This window comes from Lissotriton helveticus, chromosome 1_1 (genome assembly GCF_964261635.1).
Source record: "Lissotriton helveticus chromosome 1_1, aLisHel1.1, whole genome shotgun sequence".
NCBI lineage: Eukaryota > Metazoa > Chordata > Amphibia > Caudata > Salamandridae > Lissotriton > Lissotriton helveticus.
In genome coordinates, this window is record NC_136057.1 from 1,410,734,873 (window position 1) to 1,410,757,855 (window position 22,983).

The window sequence follows — 22,983 nt, forward strand, 5'->3', positions numbered from 1 at the left end:
CATTGCAAGTCATTAAAACGACTTGCAGTAGGGGACGCGCTGGACTTAGGAATAATATTATTTACTATTCCTACTCCAGTTTGAGCAACAGTAGGGAAGGTGTTGGAATTCATTTTCAATACCTCAGCGCCCCCTACAGCAAGTTGTTGTAATGAATTGCGATGTAAATGCATTGCGTAACAACGCAGTCATTGTAACGACCGCGTTGTAATAGTACTGCGATGTAATGACAGCGTTGTAAACACTGTTTCCCTACAGCCATTGACTGTGGTGTATATGGCAGAAGAGCTTCATAAAGATAATGCTGTTTACACACAAGTTTCTGTCTCTTAGCATCTTGATTCCTAAAGATTGCCACAGCCACGACATAGGGTCTACGCATCGTCAGGTGCTCTGGAGAGAAACTGGGGCCATGGCGCCCGTGCCCATTAAGGGCTTTGCTATCCTTTGGCTGGTAAAAGTAGATTGGTAATACTGGGCCAGCATTGCCTTTACTAGGTTATGGTGCCTCTTCAGTTAACAGCTATTATAAGTGTGAGGCCCGGAATGAGGAATACCGACTCACCAGCATTACCAGGCTGTTTACTGCATGCGTCTACATAATTCTGTGCCCACTTGTGCTCACATGTTGCACCTGCTAGAAAAGCTGGGGATACTTCCAGATGTGATATTACCAGGTAATGTACTCCTGCCTAGTTTTACACCACCTTCTAAAACTTGTAATTGTACGGAGTAGTATTGCAACAGGAAGTACCACTCCACACACCTTGTAATGAGGCCGTAAGTGTTGCCAAATCCAATGATTTGTCACATGAAACTCAGAACGGTTGTCTACATGCTCTGATCTCTAGGTCACTGCCTTAGACAACCCCATCCACTGTCCAAGCGAAGTGTATTAAGCGCAGAGTACAGCCCAGTTCTTAAAACTCCAACATTTCATTTAGGCCACACACTACTAACCATTCCCAACGAACTATCCCAACTTTTTAAAACTCTGAAATAATATTTCAAATGTTTTACAAACAATACCATCCTTTTTTTTAGATTCTTAGCAAACGTTAGCAAACTATGCCAACTTTCCTAAACAACTTATTTAACAATTTTAAATATGTCTTTGAAGGAACGACTTTGCCATGCAAAGATCTTCGCTTTTTGACAACCTTTACCTTTTACAGAAGTGAGGAGTTGTCAATGATGCTAAATTGCAATTGCCGCTCCCATTTTGAGAGCAGCTAGGAGCTGGGGAGCTCAGCAACTGTGCGGTTCTGCTTTTCTTCGAGGAGTTTGTGGTTTAAAAGCCTTGAGTCAGGGGGAAAGAAGCTCCAGCAGGGCATTGAGTGAGGATGAGGGTGGGAAAGGTAGGAGGGTTGGGGTGCCAGTCCTGCTGCAGTTTACTCGGCCTTCTTTTAACACTTTTTAAAGTGGAAGTATGAGATTTTGCGGCTTGTAGATTTTTTCAGGGGGAGGGATTGGTTTACTTTTTATTAATTCAAGGAGTTCTGGCAAAGAAGGGGGGAAAGAAAAAAGTAAGCTCTGTGGGTAATAAGCTGCCCAGCAGTAATTCCTGCATCCTGCTTCCATCTTTCACTGGCTAGCAGCCCCCTGCTTTGATCTCTGCATTCCCCATTCCAAAGAAAACATGAGAAATATCCCTGGAATGCTCATAAGAGGGAAATCTTACTGGAGGGGTCAGGTGTGTTATGGGAGTTTATTTTCTCTGATCTGAATGATTCAGGCCTATCCGGTGTCCCCGTGTGTTCCACATGGCTTCCTCAATGATGCCTGCCAGGTAGAGAAAGTCAGCAGTCGGGTGCACTGTTAGTTAAGAAGAGAGATGCCTAGAGTAAGTTTTACTTCTAATGCAACAAACTAAGAGAAGGAAAGCTTGAGTTAATCACATCTCCTGGCGATCACTCAAGCCACATTCCAGTCCCATCATTTTTCACCCACCATGCGACTCTAGACAGAGACCTGCTATATGTAAATGAGTCTTGGGCATGCTCCAGTAGGAACACTTCAGCCAGAGCTGCCAGGCCCCTCCGGTGGGCACACAAGCAACCCTGGCTTTCAGTCTATTTCGGCCTCATAAGTGAGATATAGGTTGAGTCCTGTGGCTCAGTGATCACGAATCTCATGTCTGGTATACCTGTCACACCTACTTCAAAGAGATGGAAGGAATGCTTGGCTTAATCACAGCTACTGGCGATCGCTCTGGCCGCATTCCAGTCCATTGTTTTTCTTTCAGTGTGCCACTCTAGACAGAGACTCGGTCCTGCTCCACAGTTCGGCCTGAGTTTCCAGGCCAGGTAGTAGGAACTCAAGCAACCTCGTATTGTAATCACCCTCAAAGAAAATCACAAGAACCCCAGAGTACTTAAGCTCATGAAGGTACTTGTGGAAGAGGTGTGGCGCAGCAGCCAGAGTGTCTGACTCCAGACTACGGGGTTCACATTTCGATCCCCGGTGCCGGCGGCAGGTTAGCCCAGCACCATGTGGCTCTGGGCAATAGCTCGCTTAATCTTCCCGACGGCCCCCAGCGCCGGGACACCACTTCGGAGGTAGCTGTGCGCTTTACAAATACTGGTATTTCATTTCATTTCAACTATCCCATAGGAGTGTTGACGTATTAAAAATCTTTTAATCACTTACAAAAAATGTGGTTCAGGAAAAAGAGGAAATGCTCCATGGAAATGAAACAGAAGCTTTTAGGCAAAAAAAAGCAAACTGAAGTTTTTTTTTTGCGTGTTTGTTGCAAAATGTCTACCCATTTTTTGGGTTAGATCGCTACTAATGACGAAACATTTTAACATCAAACTAAAACAAAATCCCAATTGTACACTGCAAGTAGCCAATATTTCAGCTTTAAAAATCCTATAACCGCAAATCACCTTAAAAGTCAAAATGGCACAACTTCACCTAACGTTATTAATGCATCAGTGGGGAAAAAATAAAAACACTGTTTTGAAATTTCTTTTTTTTTTAATGTCAACTTGCAGTATTTTAAAAAAACTGCTTAATATTAAAAAGCTTACATGTTACTGTGTAACTAACTATAATTTGATAGGGCCAAATTGAAGTAATATAAATAGTATTATTTTAGATTATACTGCAAATGCTACCTAACTAAATAAATGTACTTAATACATTGAATGCCTTATTTTTGTCACAAACATGACAGGAAATTCATTTGCATGATATGTCCTTATTTGTTTCTGTATATACGCAATTGAATATGATTATATACATAATATGTGTGCATGTATATATGTTTATATATGTGTATGTGTACTTATGTATGTCTGGAAAAAAACCTCAATGTGTGTATGTATATATATTTATTTATGTATGTGTATGTGTACTTCTATATGTCTGGGAAAAAACCTCAATCAAGTTTAAGATTGTGTTGGAAGTAGTTGGGCGACATAACAAGACCCAAAGTTGTTTTGATGCAGTGTCTGCACCACAAAACTTAAAACCCGTCGAAAGTATCAGCAAACGCAACCTTCGCTCCCACCATGCCATGCACTGCTAATGACGTCAGGTACGAAATCAGGGACAACGTCACAAATGACATCATGTAATGACATCAGTGCTAAAACCAAATATTACATCATCATGGATTGCAGCCCTTAAACTGCTGTGAAGGTATGGAGCTGGACCCATGTACAGTGGGGTGTGGGAGGAGTGCAGTGTCCAGGGTATAAGTGTAGTGCCTGGCCAAATGCCAAATCACGAACTTAGCAGTAAAAGTAGTCCCTGGCTCATGCACCCATTTATCCTCCATGTACGCATGACCCAAAGGTCAGATCCTTGGCCCACCGCCTGCAAAGCAGTCGCTGCTCCTACCACCCTTTCTTTTACTCCGTAGTTTGGCCAAAGGCCAGTCCCCAAAACCACTCGGGAACCCAACTAGGCCAATGTTGGTGCCAAATGGAGTGTGTGCTGCAGTGTCCATAATCAGTTTTAGTGAGGATATACATTATACAGTGGTGGTTTGTTATTTTATCTGTGATGTCACGTGTGCTGCTGCGAGCAGTGCATTTCAAGGGCTTCTAGGTTTTGTGTCGTAGATACTGCAACATGACCACTGTGCTGGGTTACGTCCTCCAAATGTTTAGAACACAACCTTAACTTCTAATGTTATTTTAATGCTGCATACATTAAAATATATATTTAATTTAAAATGGATTTGTGGGGTAATCCCAGCCTACGTAATCAGATCCAGTGCCTATTGTGAAATAACATTATGAAAATCCGCAGTCGTTCAAGTCCAGGACAGAGCTTTCGCAGGGGTTAAATTTCCATAATGTCCCCATGTTTCAGAGGGACCACTATTATAAGTTTTTATTTGCTCCCACACCTATGATGAAAAGAAAACTCAAGCTTGTGTAAGCGGCTGGTACTTAAACTTTGTTGATTTAAAATTATGAGCAAATATTTTTCATAACTAGAGAGATCTGAGAATACCTTCCCGACCCTCCCTTCCATCGAGGCCTTGATGTAGCAGTATGAATTCCAATTGGTTTGAATTGTTTTCTGCTCTCACACTTTGTCATTTTATTGTTGTTGCTCCCTTTAGGGAAATCTAACCCAACATCTCCAACGGTGTTTGGGGGGAAGGACCAGGGCATGCCCTATTCAGTGGAGACCCCCTATGGCTACCGGTTGGACCTCGACTTCCTGAAGTATGTAGATGATATTGAAAAGGGCCACACAATCAAACGGGTGCCAGTTCACCGCAAGCCACGATTCAGCTCCCTGCCACGGGGCTATACAGGATCATGGTGGACCTCGACCGAGTCGCTATGCTCCAATGCTAGCATGGACAGCCGGCACTCCTCCTTTTCTTACTGTGGCCGCGGATTCTATCCCGCATACGGCATGGAGAACCGCCCACCACTAATAAGTGGCCTCAATGCAAGGGTCGAAAAAACGTTGCTTGATGCCAAGAAGAAGCTCGAGGCGGACCATGATGTGAGTGATGGGGGCAGAGCCAGGTTGGCAAGTTTGGGGAGCTTGCATGGCAGTCGTTCAGGGTCCACTAGTTCACTGGTTGGTGCCGGTCTCAACCAGTCATTCTCCAGGATGTGCTCTCAGAATGGATCACAGTCAGGGGCCTCTGGCGTGTATACACCAATGAGCTCTGGCCTGTCCACACCAGTGTCGCCAACCCCAGGGCACCTCCAGCATGTCCGTGAGCAAATGGCCGTAGCACTGAGGAAGCTCAAGCAGCTGGAGGAGCAAGTGAAGATGATTCCTGTGTTGCAGGTGAAGATATCCGTGCTGCAGGAGGAGAAGCGCCAGCTCAGCGTGCAACTAAAAAGCCAGCGGTTCCTCGGCCATCTTGGTTATGGTAAGCCCAAGTCCAGAGGTGAGCTGTACATCGACATACCAGAGGAAGAGGCTGACCGGGGTCGCCATGAAGTGGGCTCTCCACCACCACACAGTAGCTCTAGGCAAGATTCAGGATGTGAGACGGCCGAAGGATCTGTAATACAGAGCCCTCAGTCAATTCTGAAGAAAGAGACAAAGTCAGTATGTGTTGGGACTGAGGAACGTGAGATGGGAAGAGGAAGTGAGACTGAGGGGAAAAAAGAAGTAAGAAGTCCACTAGAGGTGAGGAGCTTGGGAGTTTCTGTGAAGGAACAAGATTTGGGCATATCATCTGTGGCTACCAACGTTGAGGTGGACAAGCAGCGACAGATGATCCAAGCACTGTCGGCCAAGATAGCGGTGCTCGAGAAGCAACTGCGAAAGGCTTTGCATGAGCTCCAGGTGGCCCACCAGAAGCTAGACCAGCAGGTGAAGTTGACAGAGGACAAAGGGCAGGATGCCAAGCCAAAAACGGCCGACGCCACCAGTATGACTAGTGTAACATGGCAGCAAACACTTGCAGAGCATTCCAGAGGAAGAGATGTGAGCTCTCAAGACCACCAGTGTGTCCAGAGGACTGTAGGGGTGCAAGTGTACTCAACTGAGCCCCCTTCTGGTATATTGTGGAAGCACCAGGAGGTTCCCATCAAGGTGGACACAGTCAAAGTGGTGCAGACCCCAAGGGAGCCTGAGATTGCTGCCAGCACTGCCACTGGCATGGACATGAAACCTCAGAGGGCCCAGAGTTTGGAGACCAAAGAATCATATGTCAGCTTCAAAACCTTCCAGACCAAGGAAGCCGAAGGCCAGGGTGATACAGTCACCTCGCCACACTTTGCTATCTACAGAACTGATGAAGTTATGGAGACGTCCTTCCCCTTACCATCCAACCACACCAGCAACATCTTCCACACGGTCAAGAAGATCAGCATCACATCGCACCAGGAGTCGGGAGGAGCAGAAAAGGCCTTCGGTGACCAGAAAGGTAAGATCCATGAGGTCATAAATGCCTTTTGACTTGTGTATTCTAGCCATTTTCTTCAAAATATGAGGCTTATTCACCTGTAGCAATGGTTCTCCATCTTGTCAATGTTTATTTAGATAATATTCTATAGACTCCTTCTCCCTTAAACCCGAAGGCTAGGAATCATTCTGTAAATCTAAAACCCAAGAAGGTTTTGTGCCAAGACAGATGTATTTACTTATTGTTTATCTTCTGGTAAGAATTTCACTGTGCTTGCATTGCCTTTCCTCTTTCCCACCGCTGGGTGCAGGGGAGTAAGGTAAGCATAGGCAGGGTGAGGGGCAACCCCCCTCCTCAATACCGGGGTGTATCGATGAGTCTGCAAGAAGTCAAGGGTAACTTGAGAGCTCGGGGATGAGGACTCAGACTGAGCATGTAACATCTAGACTGCCTGTCCCCGCCTCGGGCCACTGTTGCACCTCGGGACCCTGTTCTTTGCTGAATGTAACCCAGCATACAAACACGTCATTGTTGCCTCTATTGGTATTTACTTTTTCTAAATTATTTGGCAGTCTGCTGGTGGCATGTGATTCGGACAGGATGCACACACCCTCCTCTGAAACACAAGGGGAAAAGTCCAGAAATCATGTCAGTGTTTGCCTCGGGGCCTACATCTTTCATGGCAGATATTACGTTGGCAAAGTAGGCTCCTCACATTCTGAAGGCAGCAGCTCCATTCCAGTCGCCCTGGTGTCAATATTTAGGTTTCGCTTGTTGGCAAAGACTCTTGTGGACCATACAAAAACTTGCGGTGGGCTTAAAACCCGCCCGTTGCTTACTATTGGTTGGCTTTGTCGTTGTCATTTGCTTGTTTCTTTGTTGACGGCTTCCCTTCTTCTTCTTGTGTTTGTCCCTCCCATTGTTGTTGCAAACTGTAAAACCTACATCCAAGTTGCTCCATCAGATGCGTTTCTATTTATCCAGACTAATAAGCTGACCCATGAGTGGCCCAGTCCCTCCATAGTGGAGAAGTGTGGTTCAATGGTTAGAGCGGCAGACCCTGATGCAGAGGTCTAGCCTGGGACCAGGGTTCAATTCCCTGCCTCAGCGGGTCTTGAGCTCAAAAATTCCACGGACCTGATAATTCTCGCCTCGGTGCCTATTCCAATCATGGAGTCCCACTCTGCAACTCTGGGCAATAGCTTGCTTAATCTCCACAATGGCCCCCACAACGCTAAGGATGCCTGGCCTCCACCTTGGGGGTGCCCAGGAGTGGACACCTCACAGGGAAAGCCAGGATGGGTTCCACAGCGGTATTCGTACAAGCGCCTTGAGACCCTTGCGGGTGAGTAGTGCGCTATACAAGTATCAATTTACAATTTACATTTACATAGATTGCATTCTATATTTGCCCTCTGTGGTCGGACGCTCGCTGGGCCTTTTGAGGCATGAACTTATTCTAGATTCACTAGCATATCATTATCATAGTGCAACTGCTACATGATGGAATTTTGCATAAGGGCGCCTGATTTATTTACCATCTTTGTGAGCATTCGGGGTCAGTCCGTCAGAGATACATCTCTGGACAATAACTAAATATGGCCAAGGTCTGCATATGTGCGATGTTTTCCCTAAAAAGCAAGGCTCTCACATGCCAATGGCAAAAAATTCCAGCTGCAAGTAGAGTCAATTGCATGTGGGGTTCCTGGGCACAGAGTTGGCTTTGCCTGCAAACCTTCTTGCTGTCTCATTAATATCCTGTAAGCAGAGAACGTATACCAGAAAGGTGACTAAACAGGCATACAATAAGATACTCATGAGAAGTGGGAATTTTGATGGTGCCAACAACTTCATGAGAGAGTTATTTTGCAAATAGTTTTCGTAACTTTTCCTTTATGAACATGTAACCATTAGACCAAGAGAAAGATAAAGGCTGGATAGCTTTGTCTCATTTCATTTTATGCAGGGTGGATGCAGTCAAAGACATAGTTTGCAAAATATCATGGCCAGAATTACATATTGGTGAAGTAGTGCAAATGACTGGCGTCTATACATGGCCCGAATACCTATGTTGCCTCTATTTCAAAATGCTATCTAACGCAGCTACAGGCCTCAACACCAGATTATTGACACAAGTAGCCCAAGTGTAATTAATGCTATTTGAACAGACACAAAAGTTTATCCATATCGTCTTCGGATGTATTTACTGCCAGCGATAATGCTACCGTTACAGCACCTACAATTGTGCATGCTCTCCACAGAGGATTTTGAATGTGGTTCAGGGGGTCTTGTGTCATAATTTTCAGATAGTTTTAGACAAAATTGGCCCCACTTCAGTTGTCTGAATACCACCAACCCATCAGCTTCTGACACTTGAAAACGCTCTCTCCTCAAGCGTGATACCTTAGGTGGGCTCTTGCACTTCCACGACATGACTATTGGCCATTTAGCTAGGAGCAAGGCAAGATCAGAACCTACTAGGCCATTTCATTTAACATGGTTCTTACCATCAGCCCCAGCCGACTTGTTCTGGGACTACAAACACTCGTGTTGTCTATCAGGTGTTCAGTGAGACCAGATACATCTGTGCTTTACGACTACATAGAAGCATGGCACCAAAAGATGTATTTGAGGTCAGCGTCCTCAGCCTGATATCTTAAGCACGCATCTTCCAATGGAAGTGGTTTGGTGTCTGATGTGTAATGCAGTGTGTTGTATTGTATAAACTTAAACCTAGCATTTCTGGAAAACAGTTTTGGGTACCTCACCACAAAGTGTCATTTGCCCTCTGTCAGTCCCTCATTTAGGTCCACTGTCCACTTCACCCTCGGTGTAGTTAAGTTTATTTTAGTGATACACAATAATGTCGAGTAGAGTTGCGTTCCTGCTGTCCCATCATTACTCCTCATCCGCAATGTTGGCAATACTGCATGGGGCCGCTGCAGCCCATGTTCAGTTTTGCAAATTTGTTGAGATATGGTCGTTCGCACATTGAACGTCCATCATTGCCCTGCTGGAATGTGAGGACTTAACTACAAGATGGTTGAAGGTTGAAATAAACAACCAACAAGAGTTTGCTCTCTCTCATGTAGGACAGCTCACAAAATGTGCAGGATTATAATGAGGCGCTAGGCAATTTGGACAGAACCTACGATTCAAGATGGACCTTGTAAGGCTCAGTAGGCAGTGAATATTTGTTCTTCTGCCCTCAGAAGGTATCTGGGTCCAATCCATTTTCAGTTAACACAAGCTAATCGAGATAAGAACGATTGTTTAGCTGAATATCATAGGTGCTTTTTTGGTTGTAAGCGCTGTAAAGCTGGTCTTATATGTATTCTCACTGGCATTTGTTCTTTAATGTATTTAGGGAGCACAACGTGCAGATAGGAACCAAGCAGTTTGGAACATCTGAATGGAATCCGCAGTTGTGATATTACGCACCCCGTAGCTAAACTTGTACATGATGTGTCAGTCAGTCAGCCCTTTTGATTGGTTGTCGGGCATTGTGAGTGATGACATTTTGCCTGAACGCATTCATCTGCCTGGAAAGGAGTTCACCTCTGTGGCAGGGTTGGTGCGCCTGTGCTGCTAAGACAATATTTTATTTTTGTGTGCCATGTTTTTTAGCATTATACCTGTGTATGCAAAAAAGGAAAACGAGCTCACTCTTGCCGTGGCCAGACCCTGGCTTTTCTAATGCTTATATTTCTATGAATTGGGCTAGAAGTATTCTTGACCTAAATGCACGCTACTCCATCTTACTTGAGCAGACTGCCGCTTTAAAAGCTCTTATCACACTTCCAAAGCCCTAAGCAAGTCGGTTGTTAACAAAGGTACAACTCACAAGACCCAACCTCACCCAACCAATAAAATGCTGCATGCGGAAACCAGATCTGCGTTACAGCATCAACTAGAGAAACTACAATCCTCTCTTTTCTTGTCTGCTTGAGACCTGGATGACTCCCAAAAATTTAGTGACCAACGCCCATCTTGTTCCACTTTATTATCACATATTACACCAACATAAATCCCAAGGTCATGGAGGGGAGAGTCACTCAATGTGACTGCTTTTCTCCCTGGTGGAATGCAAGTATCTATTCAATTATACGCTGCTCTGACCGAATTACAGTACAGCATGGGTAAATTGCTGTCGTCCTTTATGGAAGAATCATTGTCCTGTAGTCTGTTGTGGACCTGCTTGCTGATTTTGCTTTTTGTCACTATTTACTGGGAGAATTGAACCTTTGGCTTGAAGACACCAATAAGAAGCTACGAGTTTCTCTGTTTATTCTCGTCCACTCTGAATGAAATGGGTTCTGTCAATTATTCTACCCCCCATGCACGGCAAAGAACACACGTTAGATGCAATTTCAGACATCACCATCCAGAACATCGCTCCTTACATTTGGTCAGATCACTCTGTCAGTTTTCTGCTCTTAACTCCCTTCTCCCCACATCCTCTTAAATTCTTGTAACATTTTTGCTCAAGGATACTCTTGTGTTGTTAACCAACGTTTGTGGCACGCATAATGAAACTTCCGGTCTCTTCGTCACAGATAGCCACCATGGTAACATCTGCAACTGTCCCATATAAATATAGGGTGAAATCCGGAGGGCCCCCTTTGTTCAGTTGTCTACTAGAAGAAATGAAACATACCAATTTGAGGCTTGAGTCGCAGTGGAAGAAGCTCAGCTTACCAGCCAATAACGTGGCATATCGAGTGATGATTAGAAAGTATAAAATGGCTACTAAGAAGGAAGCAAAGAAGAACCATTGGGTGATACTTTACCAGATCTTAATGGCAATTTGGGGGATCTTTAATCAATGTATGCTTTGTTGCTACGCGTCTTTAATATAAGCGCAATTACGTAAGAATCGGGTCTTTCATAGACAAAATAAAATAACACATGGGATGACAAATGGCATCCCTCTTTGTAGAGGTATGGTTCCCTTCTTCTCGCTGCAGCCTACCTCTCTAAATAAATCTGAAGATTTTGCGTCTTTGAAACCAAAGATGTTCCCATTGATCCCACCCAAAGATGGCTACCTTAGACAGTTTGAGCTTGTTACAACTCCCACAATCTGTTTTGTTTTCGTCATGTTGATACAACAAGGTATCGCTTGAGACCTACTGAAAAAGGGTGCATAAGGTTGCTCCTAAAAATCACACTTAGATCCCATCATCCTGACTAACTAAAACATTTATCTACTTGACAGTCCTAGGCAAGAATCTAAAAAATAATTGTGGTCTCTGAACTTCTAAATCACTTGGATGCTGCCAACTCTATCTAAGCACATACATGTAACAGAAAGCACCCTCCTATCATCTGGTACAATGCCTTTAGTAAGATGTGTGGACAAAGCAGCAGGCTATCTACTGAGCATTCTGGGCTTGCTTCCTTCAAGGATGTGCATCATCGACAACTGTTAAAGAGGCTAGCACTCTTTGCGCATGCTGAGGCCATCACATTGAAATGGTTTAAATCATTCCCAAATGATTAAATCAATCCAGTTTCACTGGGGCCCTTGCATTTCCCAAGCCCAGCTTCCACTGGACTCACCTCCTCCCCAATTCTCCTGTCCTATTTTCCATATACCTTGCACCCTTTTTTTAAGCACCTCTTGGGCCTGAATTTAATCCTACACCGACGCCTCCTAAGTCTATATTAGGCCAATACAAGAGAGCAAAACTATAGTCTCTTCTTTGACGCGTAGTTGTGGATTTGTCACTGCTTCTTACCACTCATCTTCACCAAAATAGAGACTAATCCATTTGGAACCAAAGAGTGGGCCACTCTAGCCTCTCTTCCAGTCCTGAATTGCTTTGGCGACATCTTCACCGTTCTACCAAAGTTAAACATTTCAGCTTTCATACTGAGATATGTGTGTGTGCGCATGCTTGTGTGTGTCCTTTTCTGCTCACATTTGTCCTGTTGTTTGAAACAGCTTTAATTAGTTAATCAAATTAAGGCTTATCCTCTCGCTTCTATATTCGAGTCACAAATCCATGGTCATAGGAGCAACAGTAAACTGACGGGTAGGCTACTGCAATTGCCTGTACACAAGATTTCTTGCAAGGTCCAGTGCTTGCAGCACATCCAAAAAGCAGTTTTTCGACCTATCTCCGTTCATAAATAAAATCAAACTGTATCTCGCAGCAAGAAAGTTGAGAAGTTTAAATCAGCGACTTGATGTCCTTAAGGTAAAACTTCAAAGCAGAAGAGGAAAAGGTTTGGCTTATGTCTCACCAAACCACCTTTAGAAGAGCACCCAAGGCTTATCTATTTTATCTGATCAGATGACCTGCGTTGAGTCCTATCGATGGTGGACATGTTGCAAATGTTATGAAGGATTGTTCTAATTCTGACTGTAAAGAATTATGCCAAAATCATATACGTTTTCTTCTTGACTATTCTCTGTATTTTAAGGATTTAGATCATTGCTATACACAAAGAAATTTGCTAGGAAAATATGGGGGAGCATTTTATGTGGCGGTATAAATCACGTAGTGATGTGATCGAAGGAGTCCCATCACCTTGCATGTACTTCAAGACCATGCAATTTTGGGGAGAACCTTTGGTGAAAATACACTGCTCTGTGATGGTCAGCATAAGACAGCAGTCTGACATTATTTAGTGGAACAAAAGGTTGTATTAGGATTAATTTTTTAATCCTAAGTGGCGACAAACACAAGTTACGAAGCATAAGCATTGTTCGTTGTATATCATACCTGATGAATGGTATTGGTTTTGTCTCTGCAGACCTATAGCTAATCTATTTGCTTCATAGCTTTTTTTGTGGCCACTAGCCTTTGTTCCAACTCCCTGCCGAGAGCCTTTCTGAAGACTGAAAATCTCATCACTTGTTGCATCTTATTACTTATTACATTTATTTACAAAATAATTGACGCAGGAGAAAACCAATTTATAAAAAAAATGTTGTGGCACAAAAGAGTTTCTTCTTCGGTCAGGATCATAATCGTTGTAACCCATTTTTATGTCTCAAATCTGATAGTCGCATATCCTTCCATTCATTCAGAAGTCAATTGGCATAGAAGACCTAAAACGTACATAAATTATCATTGAAAGGCTAGCCCATGGGCACAGTAAAAACATATCAGTTAGAGTAAAGGTTCATCACTTTGTCCCAAATATCCCAATAGGTTACCAGAGGCCTTGTAACCTTTATGCTAAAGATGTGGTGGTGTTTCCTCATGCATCAGCATGAATTGTATCTTAATAAAAACATCCATAGCCTCATATGAATCCTGAATTTGACTGGCCGTATTGAGCCCACGTGAGCTAACACCATGTATCCTAACAGTCACATTACCTTACAAAAGCATTGTGTTGGCTAGAGCACCCCAGTGGCCTGCTAGAAATAACACACTATCTAATTACCTACCCTCCTAAAATCATACATTTAGTACTGAAGAAGTTGAAGGCCAAACAACTTAACAAGGCTAAAAGCATTAGCTAAAACTATTTGAAAAGAGGAAGGTTGACAAGAAATGATGCCAGATAGTCTCTTGGAATGCGGCTGCTTCCTGATGCTCCTTCAGTGCTAGCAGTTTTTCTTACTTATAGTTAACTCGGTTAATCCATGGGTAAAGTATTTCTGGATTGTTAATTAATATCTCTGCCCCATAGGTCAAATTTGCTTGAAATATCTAAAAATAAATCTATAAATGAAAATTATATTGTTCTTGGAAAGATATGCAGATTGGCTAAGGTGCGGGACAATTGGTAGGTGTCCCTATAGTTGCCTTTCCCATTTAGAAATTGATGTATTAGTTTCAATCCCAACACGTTTAAAAACTGCTGAACAGTATTAGACCACATTGGACGTTTAGAAAGAACTTATGTCATCTTAGTCTCCCTACTTGCTTTGGTGCAAATGTGATTGAGAACTCTAAAAAAAAAAAAAAATTAAGTTATCTGGTGAGTGGTTTATAAAGCAGTCCACAGACCCAAATTTGCATCATCCATCTCATGGTTCATATACCGTTTCTTTCGGTTCATGCATGTTGTTGTGAAACTAATTGTTGGTGCCTTCTGGGGACCAGGGCACACTCCAGTTGGGTAAAGGAATTTCATATCCCAAAAAATAGGAGCCATGATATCCATCTGTTGGCCTACCACTTCTGTTTAACATGTACTGTGGTTGGATAGCATATGGAGAATTAGGTCAAAGTGTATGCTGTGATGAGATCACTGATGCCCATATATATAGCAAATTGTCATTGACCAAGAAAGAAGGGAGGCTGGTTTACCCTAGTTAGAATTTGAATATGTGACCTGCAAGTTGCACCCAGACCTCTCTCTGCAAGGGCCTGACTGATTCTGAGACCTCTTTTCCAAGGGTCCTCGTTTGTGAGCTGTAGGCTGTACACAGATATCTGAAGTTGGCCCATTGGATCACTGAACGTCTGTCTTGGCTTCAGTCAAATCTGTGATCTGCAATTTACACACAGATATCTGCAGTAGGTGCAGTCACCCATTGAGCAATTTTACAAGGAGTAAAGCCTGTGAAATGCAGGTTATACAGAGATCTTTGGGGAAGCAGAATTTAAGCCACTGACAGACCTTACAAGGATTCATACCGGAGACAGGGAGATGTTTGACCTTTCTTAGGCTACAAACCGGTGACATGCTAAGAAGAGAGAGAAAGATATCTGTGACAGGGACATTAGCCACTAAGATACCTTCTAGGATTCAACTCTGTGACCTGCAGAGTAGACCCTTGTTCCTGATGTAGGCTTTGTGACCCTTTGAATTAGATTACTAGGATATGAGCTGTACCCATGTTAACCCACTGACATACCTCACAGTAATTCAAACCATACTCAGCAGGCTGTGCACTGATCCTGTCAGTGGACGCATGACATTGATCTTCTCCTTACTGGAATTATTAAAAAATGTAACCTCCAGGGTATCCCACAGAGAACATTTCCACTTTTGTTTGCTGTGAGTCCTAATCACTCCAGTTAAAAAGTATTTTGTAATTTTCCCCGACACTCCAACAGATCAGCCTACAGCATCCTTGGCAGTGCCTCATTCTACCTGTCCGGACGTCATCAGAGCTGCCAAAGAACAAGCATCTGCACTGCAAACTGCTCCGTTCACTTCCCAAGGGGCAGCTGCGGAGTCCTTGGTGGGAGAGACCAAGAGGCCCACACTTGGGCCAGATGAGGAAGACCCAGGTAAGAAAGATGGCTACAGGGCGAGTGCTAGTTGTTGGAGCGCGGGTCGGACTCTGTAGAAAGGTGATTTGCAACTAATTCCTAATCTCCATGGAACGTGTTCATGCATACGGTGCAAAATCTCGGTACCAGAGACCACAAGATAACCTCAGTATTCCCTAGTCATCGTAAAGCAGAAGAGTGAACGTTCTAAAACCCATTCAAGCTTCGCTCACCATCCAAGTGCGCTTCCTGCAGAAAACGTAGATACAAAGGGCAAAAGATCTGGAGCATTGTCCAGCCTGCACTCACCTTCTGGGATACAGGGGTAGATGTTTACGTGCCCGGTGCAAGCCTTCTTTACCTGCCTGGGAGACCAGGCTAGATAGTCTTGAGCCCCATTCACAGCAGGTGTATTTTCACAGAAGGCTTGTCTGAGCCTGTCCCACTGGCCTTACTGTCATTCCTCTAGAGTTCCATTTGATTGGATGTCTTAATCTGATGCTGGTCTACTATTTCAGCTTTGTCACAGGCGAATGTCAAATCCATCATGAAGCGAAAGGAAGAGGGGGACGTTTCGCCAAGTACCAAGAAGAGGCTTCAGTTTGTTGGAGTCAACGGAGGGTATGGCAAATGCTTTTTTCTTTCTCACATTATCGTGATTGTCCTTCCACCTTAGCCCCATCATTGAATATCACCTCATCTGATAAGAGTCGTACTTCACTTGGTATACAATTGACTTACAGAGAGTGAGGGAGAGAGAGAAAGCAGCTGAGTAGTTGGGTGTGCTGAAGTTGATGTCACTAATTACACAAGCAAGCTAAATTAAGAAATGAGATGTCTCATAACAGTTGCTTGGTAAATGGTTTCTTCTTAAAATTATTGATCAAATTTATACAAATCAGAATGGGTGATTTTGTTTTAAATCGCCAGTTGTGTAACTTCGAAGTAGAGAGCGTTTTGGTTTCTACCCTTTGCTGTAGTTCGCTATGGCAAACTTCTGGGAATTAGGCTTTTCAAATTCTCTGATAGCAGAAGCAATATAAAACCACTAATCTTGCATCCTCCCCTATAACCCCGCTAGAAAGTCCAGCCCTCGGATATGCTCAAATACTGCACATTATAGCATCCCTCCCATAATTGTCCAGTCTTGGTGAAGGCTTTTCATCCAGGGCCAAAATTCACTCTTCATCTCCATTAAGGTACGAATCCACATCTTCCGAGGATTCCAGCACCGCCGAGAATGTTTCGGACAATGAAAGCACAGAAAGCGAGTACCATGAGGCGAGTGAGGCAGTACCTTCGGCACATGGGGAGCACCGGCCTTCAGGGGCCGAGCCTAACAGGCAGAATAAGGAGGGGGCAAGAATACTGGTTGCAGCTGACGCTCCAGCAACAGAAGCCGGCATCAATTCAAGAGTGGCAGAAGAAAGCAAAAAAAGGTAAGCCTAGTGAGAGGTAGACCTAGTCCAAATCTGTTTGTTGTTATGGCCCTGTCTGTCTCACTCAACTAAGTCCTCAGCACGCTTTTCTTGTCCCCTGTGGTTACCCAGCCCATGCGCTGGCTCACCAACTATGAGCACGTTAGTAGTCATATGGTCTTGTTTAAGATGGAGAATGTGGTAAGCCTTTGGAGGACATTTCAGTATAAGCTGAACCAACTGGTATGCTTTACAGTTGAGGGTTTAAGTGGTTGTCTGCTTCTAGCAAGACATTGTTGTGCCACAGGGGAGCTTGAGGTGTTGATCTCCTCGTTCCAACAAAAGGTGCAGTTGAGTGTTCGCAGGGATGTGGTGCTTGGAGAGGGACAGTGTAGTTGTCTCATCATGATGTGGTGTCATCTGCCAAAGGCTAGAGGAGGAGCATTATTTTGGAGCACACAGTAAGGAAGAGCTGTTCTTGGCTAAAGGGAAAGTTGGGTTCTTGAGAGATGGTAAATATGATTGTGAGGCCATTAGGAAATAGGATTCTTTTTTGCAGTAGTAGCATGGAAGATTTGCAACGAGGGCCATCGAATAATTATGACTGGTCAATGGAAGAATATAGTTTTTATTGAGTAAATCGAGTAATAGATTATTGTTATGCTAGTAGAAATGTAAGATTATTATTTGGGCCAATAAAATATAATACTGTTAATAGGCAAATGAGAAGAATTAAGATTGAGCAGTGTTTAGGATGCATATTTCAAATTTGAGTGAAATGGAGCATTACTATTGGAGTAATGGGAAAAAAGATTATTTTACAGCATGAATGTTCTCTAGATTCACATGTTCTGCATTGTTCCACAATGCATGGAATGGGTCTAGAAACGCCCTCTGTATCCCTAAAAACATTTACATTCACGTTATCAAAACACAGGAGAAATCATGATGATTCTCTATGATGAAGACCACAATGTATTTTATGCGTAGTCTCCCTCTTCAGATACTTTTTTCGACTATTGGGTTCAGAAGCAAGATCTAGAGTTGTGTGTTGAAAAGTCTTGGGAGATGAAGCTGACATCAAGACATGGGAAGTACCAACATCAAGAAGATAAGAGGAAAGGCAGACTGTAAGGTTCCTTAGTTCTTTGACGAGACAAGGACACCAAGACATGGAAGAAGACTCGAAGACAGGTTTTTTGCGGTCTCATTTCAATATCGAATTAGGGGTGTGATGGAAATCATGCCTATTAGATTCTGCCCTAAGTGTCACCACAAATTGGGTCAGATAGACATACATATGGTATGTAAACAATGCCTACCCAAAAAACGTAAGTCTGAAGGATGCTGAGCTCGTGACATATTTCAGCCAAAAACTGTAAAGACGAGAGAAACTGTGTTAGGCTTTCTACGTCATGACACAAGTCAAGGGATACTTCCTGAAGGATTTGGAGTTATCGGAGGATGAGAGAATGATATAGTCTACGAGTCTGGTGAAACTAACTTACCTGAGGTCGAAGAATCCGTGCGAACAGATATAGAATGTAGGAACTTCCGAAAAAGATCATCCCAGTGCCAAAGAAGCGTAGATAAGTGGAAAAAGCCTTTCAGAGCAAACCGGGTCTGTGCATTCTAGAGACAAAAAACACATCCAACACTGATAAAGCTAACAATATTCAAGGAAAGCAGAAAGAAAAAAGAACACTCTAATTCGAAAAGTAAGTGTGTACAAAACTTCAAACTCAGAATCATCTTTGAAAGGAGAACAAGATAAGAGGAATGCAAAATACAAAGATGTAAGTGCTACACTGTGAAAAGGACGCCATTTGTTATGTGATGTACACACTGTCAAATGTATGGGTATTTACAAAGGAAACTGTTATTGTCATAACATATTTGCTGCAGACCTCCTAGCAGCCTTAATGGCTTAAACTAGGGGTAGTATGAGAAAAACATTTTTGATTGCCCAGTAATAAAGGAAATTTGGAAGGGACAGTGGCCAGTTCCATTCCCAATAATAAAGTTCATCCTGGTTCTGTCCCAACTGATGAAGCAGCCCTTTGAGCCAGCGTGCAAAGCCAGCATAAAACATTTCACTTCGAAGATAGCCTTCCTTATAGTAATTATATTTTCTCTCAGAGTAAGTGAACTACAGGCGCTACCTATTCATTCACTATTTCTTCATATTCACAAAGAGTAGTTGGTGATGACAACCAATCCACATTTTGTTTGAAATGTTGTTTCGCTTTTCATTTAAACCACTTTATTGTTTCAAGAACCAAAGACGAAGGCTAATAGAGCACTCCAAATTTTAGATAGAAGGGGCGAAGCCATATATTTCATACAGATGACTAAAACAATCAGAAAGACTAGTCAATTGTATGTTTACACGCCACATAGGGTTGCCCATGTCCAGTTGAACCATAGTGAGATAGCTAGACCAGACCATACAGCTATTTCACTATTCAACAAGAAAACAGAAGGAAGATAACGAGCACACTCTGCAATTAAAAAGCAGACCCAGAGAGCATGCATTGCTAATGCAGTCTAAAAGTATATATGCATGGCATTACAAGATCATCAGGACGTGCTTTCACCAAATACTACTACAACGACATCCATGCAAGAAGGGACTTTCAGGTGAGGCTGGAGTTGTTCAAACACTTATTTGCAACTACGTGTACGCCACCCCCTCCACTAACCCTTGCTACATATTCTATGCAACGATTCATGAAGGGGGTGGTGATGGACAGAGTATCTGAATTAAGCAGAACACTCCTACCCAGTCAAAAGATCAGGGCTTTATCCATCACCGTTTTTTAGCTCACTGCACCATCCCAGCTCAGAACCTGGCTACATGCAAATTAGTCTGACCCTGGCCCAGTGCATCATGGGAACAGGGCAGACCAAACTACCAAGCCAATTCTTTACTGGAAAGGAAACAAGCTTCCGGGGACCGGTTTCTGGCCTTACAGCCGTCTTCGGCCCGGCTTGCTTGAATCCTGATGGTGCAGTGAGCAAGGGACTCACATCTGAGTATACCCTTCCACACTTGTGGTGGCCAAAACGATTCATGAAGGGGGTGGTGATGGACAGAGTATCTGAATTAAGCAGAACACTCCTACCCAGTCAAAAGATCAGGGCTTTATCCATCACCGTTTTTTAGCCCTGATGGTGCAGTGAGCAAGGGACTCACCTGATGGTGCAGTGAGCTAAAAAACGGTGATGGATCAAGCCCTGATCTGTTGACTGGGTAGGAGTGTTCTGATTAACTCAGATACTCTGTCCATCACCACCCCCTTTTTGAAATTATTTTGGCCACCATGAGTGTGGAAGGGTATGCTCAGACATGAGTCCCTTTTTGAACATATTCTATGCAAAGCATGTGAATCTGTAAGAATAGTTTTGCAGTTGGAAGTCCTCTAGATTCTTGTGACCCCCCCCCCTCCATAGTGGAGTGCAAATGATGCAAACAAATACAGTAAAATGAGGCAATAAGAATAACAAAGGGAAACATAAACCATATATGACATAGAAAAGAATCTGAAGATGGCGACTATGTACTGGGGCAACGAGGGCTTATGCACAATGTCATAGGTAGTCATCTTAACTCCTTGATTGACACCCAAAACAAACAAGTCTTAAGGCAGAATAATACACAGCATGTGATTCTAAAGGAGAAGCTGGAAAGCTATGTTACAGATAAGTAACCTGTTTCGTATTGGACAGATGTGAAGGATGATTATATGAGGTAAATGTGAAAGGAAATGGTCATTAGGGTCGAAAGCAAGGAAGATCAATAACTGGACCTTTGGAAAGGACAATATAGAGTCCTGGGAGAAGGAATGTTACTTTTAGAATATTTGGAAGGCCAGTTAATATTGTACATGATTACTGGGCCATTTAAAAGGAAGACTTCATTGGGTAGACAGAGGATTATTTAGCAAATTGGAATTAAGCGTACTATTGGTGTTAATAGGATGGAACGTATTTTTTTCCCTGGAGGAAGTTTGTTGTGGCAAATGGAAAAGATGGCTTTTGTTATTTAGGAAGCAGGATGGAAGGGTAATATTAGGGCCAAAATATGAAATATCAGCAGTGAATCAATGACGTGTTCTGTATTTGGCATACAAGTAGGACAATTGATATTGCGGTCACCCGGAGTGGATAGCAGTATTGGTAGAGTATAAATCAATAATATTATTGGACGAATGAGAAGGAAGATTTTACTGATCCTATGAAAGGGACTGTTATTATTAAGTCAGCCAGGAGCCTATCCTTGAGTTAGTGCCAACAAAGTTTGCTATTTGGCCAATGGAAAGTAAGGCTATTATTCAGTCCGCTGGAAGGAAGATTATTGGAGCCAGTTTAAAAAAGAGCGTTGTTAATGGGCCAGTGAGTGGTGAATATTATTGTCTTAATGTGATATAAAATTGTCAATGAGCAATTGGGATGAAATGTTCTCAATTGTCCATTCAGTTGGGAGAGGGCACACAGGGCTGTTTATCACTTCTAAGGGCACTCATGAGCCACCAGAAGGTACGTTGAGTGTGACTATCTGGTTCTCTCCGCAGGGTGGAGCTGAGTAAGGACCTCCTCGCAGCCTGCGTGATCCTGCAGAAGCACCTGGAGAACCGAGAGGCTGCCCCAGAAGCGGACAAGGTAAGAGTTCTTGCTGTGTCTGTGGTTGAGGGATCTTATCCTGTGTCTCGTGTACACCTCAGTCCGGGCCTGTGGTACCCACGGCTACTTCCACAAGCTCTTCCATTGGCCCTCCATCCTGAGGTCTAGCTCCTCCTGATACACCGGCTGAGGCACTCACACAGCTCTGACAGTGCACCTTAATCCTGACCTGTGGCACTCACTACTGCCCCACCACTGAGACCCACACTAAGCATTCCAGTGCATCCTTCCCCTGACCAGTGACCGCCACAGTCAGTCCCACAAGAGACTTGCACACAGCGCTGCCAAATCACACGAATCCTGACCTGTAGTACCTACTGCTACTCCCATGAGGAACCCAAGCACGGTATGGCGAATACATCTCAATTCTGACCCAGATGCCAACTGTTACTGTATCATTGGACCCACACACATCTCTGCAAGGTCTGACCTTTTGTAGTGACAGTGCCTTGAGACCCTCACGGGTGAGTAGCGTGCTTTAAACCCCCTGATTGATTGATTGACAGCTAATTCCTCATGAGGCCTGCCCACATCTCCACCAATGCACCTCAGTCCCAACTTGTTCACACTGCTACTTCCACATAAAACCCGCACATAACTCTGCTAATGCACTACTACCTCCAGATAAGAGCCACACATAGTTACACCAATCCACCCATTCCAACAGTGGGGGAGGCACAGCTCTGACAAGGCATTTCAGTCCCAACCCGCATCTCTACCTTTTGTTCCAACACTGGGGTGCACACAAAGCTCTGTCCATGCACTTTGGGCCAAGTGAAAAATGTACCCACTTTGGGGCCTGCATTTAATGAAACCTACCCCATACCTTTCATGATTGTGAGGCTGCTCCTCATTCAGTGGTTTACTATTGCCTGTGAATAAAGCCAGCCACATTCACATATCCTTCTTTCTCACTAGAAAGCTGCGTACACCACAGTGCTCCAGGAGTGGCTGCGGATACTGCGGGTCCAGGATGTGGACACTGAAGTGGTTGGGCATCACCTGGACGTCTTCAGGGCCTTCTCCCCGCAGCTTCTGGAGTACATTATCAACATGGCCGACAGCAATGGGAACACAGCACTGCACTACACTGTCTCACAGTCCAACTTTGCCATTGTCAAGATGCTTCTGGACACAGGTAAAGGATCCCAAAAGGATGGCGGATTTAGGTTGGTGGAGCAGGTCTATGGGTCCGAAAATGCCACGGGTAGAAAAAGTGATGTCACACACACTTTAGCCCCACCTTAATCCCCAGCTGCCTCCTGTTTGTTGTTTAGGGCCAAGGAATAGTCTCTACAGCCACCACTACTAGTAGTAGAAGAACCTAGTTTGCATCCTGTTCCTGGCGCTGCGTCTATTA

At 43.7% G+C, this 22,983-nt stretch overlaps 1 protein-coding gene across 3 annotated transcripts in view; it reads left to right on the top strand.

Moving 5' to 3' along the window:
• KANK2 (KN motif and ankyrin repeat domains 2) overlaps positions 1–22,983 on the top strand; it is a 311,088-nt gene that overhangs the window by 269,662 nt on the left and 18,443 nt on the right. For all 3 annotated transcript variants that reach the window (XM_078684909.1, XM_078684917.1, XM_078684926.1), the window contains 6 exons: positions 4,580–6,358; positions 15,364–15,540; positions 16,041–16,143; positions 16,722–16,961; positions 21,515–21,602; positions 22,542–22,761. In XM_078684909.1, coding sequence (XP_078541035.1) covers positions 4,580–6,358; positions 15,364–15,540; positions 16,041–16,143; positions 16,722–16,961; positions 21,515–21,602; positions 22,542–22,761 — 2,607 coding nt within the window. The remainder of the gene's footprint in view (positions 1–4,579; positions 6,359–15,363; positions 15,541–16,040; positions 16,144–16,721; positions 16,962–21,514; positions 21,603–22,541; positions 22,762–22,983) is intronic.